The sequence below is a fragment of the Hydra vulgaris genome, chromosome 07 (genome assembly GCF_038396675.1).
Source record: "Hydra vulgaris chromosome 07, alternate assembly HydraT2T_AEP".
NCBI classification, from domain to species: Eukaryota; Metazoa; Cnidaria; class Hydrozoa; order Anthoathecata; family Hydridae; genus Hydra; species Hydra vulgaris.
The window spans coordinates 36,487,911-36,497,500 of NC_088926.1; the positions used below are offsets into that span (position 1 = coordinate 36,487,911).

General features: G+C 29.0%; 1 protein-coding gene across 2 annotated transcripts in view; it reads left to right on the forward strand.

Moving 5' to 3' along the window:
• LOC136082444 (protein YIPF1-like) overlaps positions 1–9,590 on the forward strand; it is a 66,497-nt gene that overhangs the window by 26,612 nt on the left and 30,295 nt on the right. For both annotated transcript variants that reach the window (XM_065801767.1, XM_065801768.1), the window contains one exon: positions 3,656–3,810. In XM_065801767.1, the coding sequence (XP_065657839.1) occupies positions 3,656–3,810 (155 nt within the window). The remainder of the gene's footprint in view (positions 1–3,655; positions 3,811–9,590) is intronic.

Genomic DNA, 9,590 nt, shown 5'->3' on the forward strand with positions numbered 1-9,590 from the left:
AAACTAAGCGAAGATGTAATTACAGAGGTTGTTCATTTCTACGAATGCGATGAATATTCAAGGGTTTGTCCAGGAAAAAAAGAGTTTGTGTCAGTTAAAGTAGATAGTAAAAGGCAACATTTCCAAAAGCGCCTTCTACTAGTCAATATGAAAGAGCTACATATTGAGTTTAAAAAGAAATATAATTATCTTAAAGTTGGATTTTCAAAATTTTGTGAGCTAAGGCCCAAGTGGTGCATTCCTGTGGGTGGTGCTTCTGGTCTGCATGCAGTTTGTGTTTGCCAGTACCATCAAAATGTAAAGCTCCTTGTACAGAAAATTCCTGGAATTTCTGATTACAAAATCTTATTAAAATTAATGGTTTGTAGCATTGAAAATAGAGATTGTATGCTGCATAGCTGCGATAAATGTCCTGCTAAAAAGGTTTTGTTAGACTACATTGACACTTTGTTTACAGAAAAAGAAATTAGTGAAGTTAACTTTTATCAATGGCAAAAATCAAATTACCAATTTACTTTACTACCAGCAACTCTACCTTTAGATGAATTTATTGAAATGGTTTATGAACAGTTAGATAGTTTACGAGTGCATCATTTTATATCAAAAAGTCAAGCCACCTACTACCAACATTTGAAAACTAATTTAAAAGAAAATCAAGCTTTGGTTCTTCTTGACTTGAAAACTATAGTTTTCTAATACAGGATGCAGTTCAAGGTTTTCACTGGAATAACAGCCAAGCAACTGTGCACCCCTTTGTTGCGTATTTTATAAAAGATGGAAAACTTGATAGTCAAAGTTATTGTGTTATATCAGATCATCTGAAACATGGAACAGATGCTGTTCATTGCTTTATCGGTAATGTTATTGATAAACTTAAACAATTACAAACATTTGAAAAACATTATCTATTTTAGTGATGGAGCTGCATCACAATATAAAAATTACAAAAATCTTATCAACTTATGCTACCATAAACACAATTTTGACATGACTGCAGAGTGGCACTTTTTTGCAACATCGCATGGTAAAAGCCCTTGTGATGGTTTTGGTGGAACAGTGAAACGTCTTGTTGCACGAGCCAGTCTACAATCACTAAATGATCCTATTGACACACCAAGCAAAATGTACAGCTGGTGTGTTCAACACGTCAAAGGAATATCTTTTTTTTTTGTTGACAAAGTTTCAATAGAAACACATACTACAAACTTCAATTTGGAAGAGAGATATCATTCTTGTTTGACAATACCTGGGACATGAAACCACCACAGTTTTATCCCAATGTCACTTACCTCAATAAAAATAAGAAGAGTCTCATTTGATATTATTTGCACTAATGTGGATTTTTCTACTTGCAGAATTTATATTAATAAAATTTCCAGTTACTCACCAGGAGAATATGTGGCCTGAGTTTACGATGCTCAATGGTATTTAGGAAATATTCTTAGTATTTCAGAAGAGCATCAAGATCTTAATATGAAATTCATGAAAAAGTCTTTATGTAACAAGTTTACGTGGCCATGCAGAGATGATCTTTGTTGGGTACCTCTAATGCATAGTTTATGCAAAGTGCAATCTCTTAAAGTCCAGTCAAACAGTGGAAGATTTTATAGTATTGACTTAAAAGAAATCAATGAGATTATTTTATTATTTGAGAAATTTAACTTTTTGTAAATTTTATTATTTTTGTTTATTTTCTTAAAAACATTTTGTTTGTTTTTCATTAAAAAAATTATTGTATTATAAAGAGGGGAGGGGACAGAGGGGAGGGAACTTTATCTATTGGGATTTAAAAGTTCTTTATCTAAAGGGATTAAAAGGCTTTGAGCATTGATATTTTTTAATTGATATTTCATAATAAATAACATTATATAATTTAATGCATTTATTTATTATGTCAATTTCAGAATTTTATGGAAAATTTACCTGACTTTTAGAGACTACCTTTTGGGGGTTATAAATAAGCGCCCATTAATTTTTTTGGTTTTTATTAATTAACAGTCTTTAATTAATGCGTATAAAAAATTTTATAAAAAAAAAAGTGCCATCTTAGGTAACAGATGCTTTGCATCACAGATCAATTTTACAAAAATCTCGATCTGACTAATTTTGGAGACCTATAACTTTTGAATGCAGCTCTTTAATCAACTGATTTTTTTAAAAATGTTTATCTACCACATGTAGATCAGCAGGCAATTTGATTTGTATTAACTTTGTAACTAGTTTTTAAGATTAAGGTCTTTAAAATCACAAAAAAACTTATTCTTAAAACAAAAAAATCAACTTTAGCCCGCCATTATGGAAAAAGTTAAGATGCCAGAAATAATATTTTTTTCTTTTTTCAAAGTATCCACAGCACACTTGCTATCTTATAATAATTGAAGTATAAAACTAACTTGTTCAAAAGTTATTGGCTGTTAAAAATGATGAAAAAACCCTTTTTTCTTGTAGAGTGAAATTTTATGCAAAATAGCCCACTACTTAAATAGCGTTTTCTCAAGAACCATATTAGATATTGATCTAAAATTTTCAAAACATGCTTTTAACATATATATGTACAAAATCAAAAAATTTCAATAAAATCTGAGATGGTCCATGAGGGACCTCATTAAAATTTGCACTACTTGGCATGGAATGACCCTATAGTATTTAGTGTTTATGTTACTTATAGTATTTAGTGTATTGCATTTGAATTGATTTTTATTATCCCTACCTTCCCTTTATGTTTACCTTTCTCCTTGTGCTTATTAAGTTGTTGACCACTAAATACTACATTCACTAAATACTACATATAGCACTTCATTCATACATTGCCTTTTTTACTACTATTCATTTCAGTTTGTTTGGAATTCTTTTTGTGATTTTATAATGATTTGGTTGGGTATAATGTATAGTGGTTTATCTGGAAACGTTCTTGAAAAATCATAATTTTTTAACCATAATTGTCCTTAACGGACAAACGAAGGACAACACTCTCTCTTAACACTTAATGGACAACACTTCCAGTAGTTTCTTGGGTACCACAAGGTTGGAGTACCATTCTGTTTTGTTTCTCATTTATGTTAATGATCTTCCTGATTATCTTACCTCTACAATTGTTTGCTAATGACATTTGCTCATGATACAATTATATGCTTTGCAAAATCTTATCACTTTTTAATTGCTTAGAACAGGGTACTTATCTTTATTTGCTCAGTTTGCTCATGATACAATTATATGTCTTTGCAAAATCTTATCACTCTTTAATTGCTTAGAACAGGGTACTTATCTTTCATCTCTACTCTCTACTGACCCACAGTGGCTGGTGAATTTTGATGAACGAAATCTTTTTGAGCACCATCAATGTTTTGGAGTTCTTTTCCATTTTCATGCTTTTCTGGCTCAATTTATAGTTTTTTAAGTCTCTTTTCAAAAAGTTATTAATAATTATTTAATTTGGTCTATGATCTTACACAAAAGAGATAAAGAGTTGATCATTATCTCTTTTCTTAACTTGTTGTTAACTTTGAACTTCAAAAATACTTGCTTGCGGCTGTCTTGGAAATGTTTTTTTTTTCTTTTTTATAAATTGTATTATGTTATCTTTTAAAACTTTAGATTTATAAAAATAAAATTTTTAAATTTTTTTTTTTAATTTATAAATACTTTTTTATTAAAGTTTCACTCTCAGCATGTGTAATATTTTCCTATGGATGGGTTGTTCCAGCAATTTCATGGGGCTATTTAACATGGCGTGGAAATCCTGTAGGATTCTCATTTCTCGAAATAGTTTGTGTTTATGGATACTCTTTGGCTATATTTATACCAATTTCAGTAAGTTAAATTTTTCTTATTTTGTTAAATTTTTGTTGTTACTTTTGTTTCCATGTGTTATCACTAGGGGTGGGAATTTTTACATTTTTTTCGTAAAATTAATTTGCCCTATTACTACAGGTGGAGAAATATTATAAAAAGTTTTTTAAAAACAATTTTAACTGTAACAGATTTAAAAACTCTCTGCGCAAACTCGTTTTTTTGAAATAGTAAAATTTTTCAAAAATCAATTGTTGCGACAGATTGAAAAGTCTTGTTTTTAAAAGGAATGACCTTTAGAAACTAAAATATTAGTTAAGAAAACAAAATAATAAATTTTCATAAGGCTGGAAATACCTTATGAACAGATCTGTGCCTGAGGGTCTTCCCCCTTCCCACAACCTGTCATTAGTTGTTAAAATCTTAAAAGCCTTCCGTTACTAGATGTATTACTAGAAAAAAAATCATTATATTTGGAAAAAGGACCCCTAAATTTGAAAAAGGGTCCCCAAGTTCTAAATTTTTAGATATAAGTCTTTGAAAATTGCACCATAGAAGTAAATATCAAAAGATCAAAGTTATTACAGTGTCTCAGAAATTTAGCCTCTGAAGGCTTTTCTTTGAATAAACAATTTAACTTTCGTAAGTGACCTTTTGCATACTTCATTTGTGTGATTATTGTCTAATTGACAATCATACCAAATATCACACAGGCTTGGTCAGGAAGCGGGAGCGATCGCTCTCGATTACTGACCACGGAAATTATATTTTGTTGCAAAAAACTGGCCAGATTTTGTAGTCCTTTTGAGAACATTTAAGTTTATGTATGTCCGTAAAACAAAAAACTTTTGTCTTACTAACATACATGGAAACATACATAAACTTGAATGTTCTCAAAACATCTTGGTGCGGAAGAATGAAAAGAATATTTGCGAACACTAAAAACCCGCCAAATCTAAGAACAAACTAATTCTATTGATTCAAAAAATACGCTGACTTAGCGAAATAAAGTTGTAAAGTTTTCTGTTGAATTGTTTTAAAAATTGTGTTTTTCAAAATTTGTTGATATTTCTAGCATAAATTGTTTTAAGAATATACTATCAAACAAACTATTACTTTAATACTATGGCTCATTCTCGGAGCCACATCTGCAAAGCTGTAAATCTTTTAAACTAATATAGTAACGACTATATAAGTAATGACTCATAAGTAACGACTGGAGCAAGAAGAAGACATAATTCTGTCTTTTCACCGAGCCCCATGTTTATAAATCGTGATTTATAAATATCATATTCAGAGATAATCATATCGACTTCCGCATTCAACGTGACAAGCCGTTTATTTTTTTTTCTGAATACGTAAGAAACATAATTATTACTAATTTTTTTTTTTTTAATTATTATTCAAAATTATTTTTTTTTTCTTGTCGTTTTGTTTGCAAATTTTTATAAACTTCTCTATTTTTCATTTTTTTGTTTTCAATTTAATTTTTAGTCGATATATATATATATATATATATATATATTTTTGTTTTCTTTATAAAATTTATATAACATAATAAATAAACATAATAAATATATATATATATATATATATTTTTTTCTTTCAGATTTTTTTTTTTTAATTGTAAATTTTATTTTACTATTATTGTTATTATTATCCTGTTATTATTTTCTTATTTTACATTATTATTATTTATTCATTATTAATTTCATAAAATCGACACGACGTCATAACAATATTCATGATTAAGCAAGGTAAACTTAGCTGTTCGGAACTATCCGATATTATACGTGATCAAAACGAAACTATTCAAAGACTTATAAAAAGAATTGAATTATTAGAATCGAAAAAAGAAACCGAAAATAGTTCAGCTACATTTTGGTCAAATCTTTATCACAAAAATAAATCTGCAGAAAAAGCTATTGTTGTAAACTCAATTACCAAAACTATATTATCTGAACAGGAAGAAAAAAAAAAGCGTGAAAAGAACATTATCGTTTTTGGAATTCCAGAATCAAAAAAAATAAATGAACTTGAAAAAAACAACGACGACAAAAAAATAATTGACGAGATATTTGAGGAAATTGGTAAAGGCAATGAAAAACCTATTAAAATAATAAGATTAAAAAACAAAAAAGACTCAAAAACTCCTCCGCCCATTATTGCAGTACTTCCTGAAAACAGCGAACGTAATAAAGTTTTACTTGCCGCTAGGGAATTGCGCAAAAAGATAAAATATACAAACGTCTTCATTAATCCAGATATGACACTCGCCGAAAGGCAAATCGATTCTCAACTTAGAAAAGAAAGAAATAAGAAAAACCAAATTCTCCTTGAAAATGAACCAAACTCACCCTTTCGATGGTGCATTAGGCGCAACGAAGTCATCAAACTTAATTTCAGTAAACAAAAAATATAAAAAAACTATAAAAAATTGGATTAATTTTCAAACCATTAAAAAAGTTACTGAAATTAAATCCGTCAAAGCTATATACACAAACATCGACTCCTTCCTAAATAAACGCCACGAGCTCAAACAAATTGTAAACAATCTGAAACCCGAAATTATTTTTTTAACAGAAACTCTGCCTAAAAATAAAAAAATTGAAGTTAATGATCTCGAGTTTGCTATTGAAAATTACATACTACATACAAATCACAAGAATAGTTCTTGCCGAAGAGGTTTAGCAATATTTATACATAACAAACTAAAGTCATCCCTAATAAACCTAGATATATTTCCATCTGAATCGCTCAGTTGTGAAATTGCAACGAAAACTTCTAAGTTATTGTTAAGTTTATATTACAGATCACCAAATAGTAACGATGAAAACACTAACTGCATAAATCAACATATTGCCAAACTTTCAAACAAATATCCAAACATTCTTATTATAGGAGATTTTAACTACCCAGATATCATCTGGCAAAATCCAAAACAGCCTATTACAAATTCCTCTAAATCAATTAAATTTACTGAAAATATTCGCGATTCTTTTTTAACCCAACATATTTCAAATGCAACACACATCAGACAAAACCAAAATCCTTCTACAATTGACCTCTTATTTACTTCTGATGAAAACATGATCTCCTTTTTAACTCATCTAGCACCCATTGGCAAAAGTCATCATCAACTACTCTACTTTGCTGTATCGATTGAATCTATTATAAATTTACCACAATACCATACAAAGCATTTATACACAAAAGGGAACTATGACAAAATTAATGAAGACCTTGCAAATATTAAACTCTGTCCAACATCCAACTCAGACCAACTATGGAGTATCTTTTTCAATAAACTTAAAACTACTATCAACAATAATATCCCAAAATCTAACTTTAATAATAAAAAACGCTCAAAGTGGATTGACTTTCAAATAATCAACGAACTTAAATTTAAACGAGAGAAATATCGTCAATATATATTGAACAGAAATGAAGAAACATATAATGAGTACCGCATTTCACGAAACAAAGCAAAAACTGCGTGCAGAAAAGCAATTATTGAATTTGAAAAAAAACTGGCGAGAGACATAGATCAAAATCCAAAAGCATTTTACTCGTATGTCAAATCAAAAAGAAAAAACAAAGAAGCATTCCCTGACATCCAATACAATAATATTGTTGCAACTACTGATCTAGATAAAGCTCATCTATTCAATATTTTTTTTGCTGATACTTTTTCAAACAAAAAAATAACAGCAACACCACCATTTAACCTAACATATAAAAATGTAAATCCACTAACAAACAATATTGATCTAAGTCCGGAAAATATCGAAACATACCTCAAAAGTCTAAACTCATATAAATCACCAGGCCCTGATGCATTACACCCAATAATATTTAAGAAAACTTGCTTTCAAATGTCTAAACATCTATCTACTATTTTTAACAAAGTACTTGAGAGTGGATCAATACCCCAAATATGGAAAGACGCAACAATTACACCCATATTCAAAAAAGGTGACAGATCAAAAGCACTTAATTATAGACCTATCAGTATAACTTGTACTTTAATAAAAATCTTTGAAAAAATTATAAAAAGTCATATTATGACACACCTGATTAAAAATAACTTATTAAGTCCACACCAATATGGATTTCGTCCAGATCATTCCTGTTTAACTAACCTTTTAACTGTAATTAATTATTGGACGTCATCACTTGATAATAATATTCCCATCGACAACATTTATCTTGATTTTGAAAAAGCCTTTGACAAAGTTCCACATAAATTTCTTATTTCGAAACTTAAAGCTTATGGTATAAATGGATCAATACTATATTGGATTAAAAACTTTTTGAAAAACCGTAGACAAAGAGTTGTTGTTAATGGAAATTATTCAAACTGGGTACCCGTTAAAAGTGGAGTTCCCCAAGGCTCCGTCCTTTCAGCTTTACTTTTTATTATATATGTCAACGATATCCCTGAAGTAATCAAATCAAAAGCTGCTCTTTTTGCTGACGATACCAAAATCTTCCGTTCTATTGAAAATACTCAATCTGCGCAAGAATTACAAAATGACATCGACGCTCTTGTTACATGGTCTCAAAAATGGGGAATGAAATTTAATATTGATAAATGTTCTGTAATGCACTTAGGAAACAACAACAAATCCCATACTTATAATATGCATGATCCCGAAAAAAATATAAGAGTAAACATTAAAACCACAAATTGCGAACGAGATTTAGGTGTTCACATAGATTCGAACTTATTATTTTCCAAACACACAACTATTCAAGTCAACAAAGCCACACAAATAATAGGAATAATAAAAAGAACATTTACATCATATCCAGACTTATTATCCTTCAAAAAACTATTTTCAGCACTAGTCCGCCCTCACCTAGAATACTGTGGATCAATCTGTAACCCTGGACTTCTCAAAGACAAACGGCAACTAGAAAATGTGTTAAGAAGAGCTTCGAAACGAATCAATGGATTACAGGATCTACCGTATGAACAAAGATTGTTGGCATTAAATATGACAACTGTAAAATACAGGCTACTTCGTGCAGACCTAATCAACGTCTACAAATGGTGCAAAAACAACAATAGTGACAGAAGTCTTTTTGAAATAGATAGTAAATTTATTACTCGTGGTCATATATATAAACTAAAAAAACAATCTTCGCGATTAAATTTACGTATGAATTTTTTTTCTCTAAGAATAATAAATAAATGGAACTCTCTTCCTAATCACATTGTATCAGCGTTATCTTTAAAAACGTTTAAACTGCTTCTAGACAATCATCTAAAAAATGAATGGCTTCTCTATGACTAATCCACATTTTATTTTCTATTAGTTATACAAACTCTGTAATTGTCAAGTATTATATAATTAGGTTGACAGGCAGTTTATGCCTACACAATTTATTGTAAAACCTTAATTAAAAAAAAAAAAAAAAAAAAAAAAAAAAAATATTATTTGTTTACAAAAATAAATGTTTTAAATATATTTTTTAAATTGTCAATAGTTTGAAAGTTTATTATGCATTACTGATTTTTATTAGTATATTCTTATTTTTTATTTAAAAAGTAAATTTAATTTTGCATAAAAAAGTAAATTTAATTTTGCATATCTGTTTTTTATTCTAATGTAATCTATTAAAGCAATTTTTACGGTTTGTAAACAAAAAGACTTTTAACTTTTAAGGTGCGTTTTCAATGAAATTGTTAGTAATCATCGAAGTTAATAAGACTAATTATGAAATAAACATAAAAGAAGTTTCTGGTTACTAAACACAAACATGCATACAAAGTAACTCGCGCTATATATGTATAT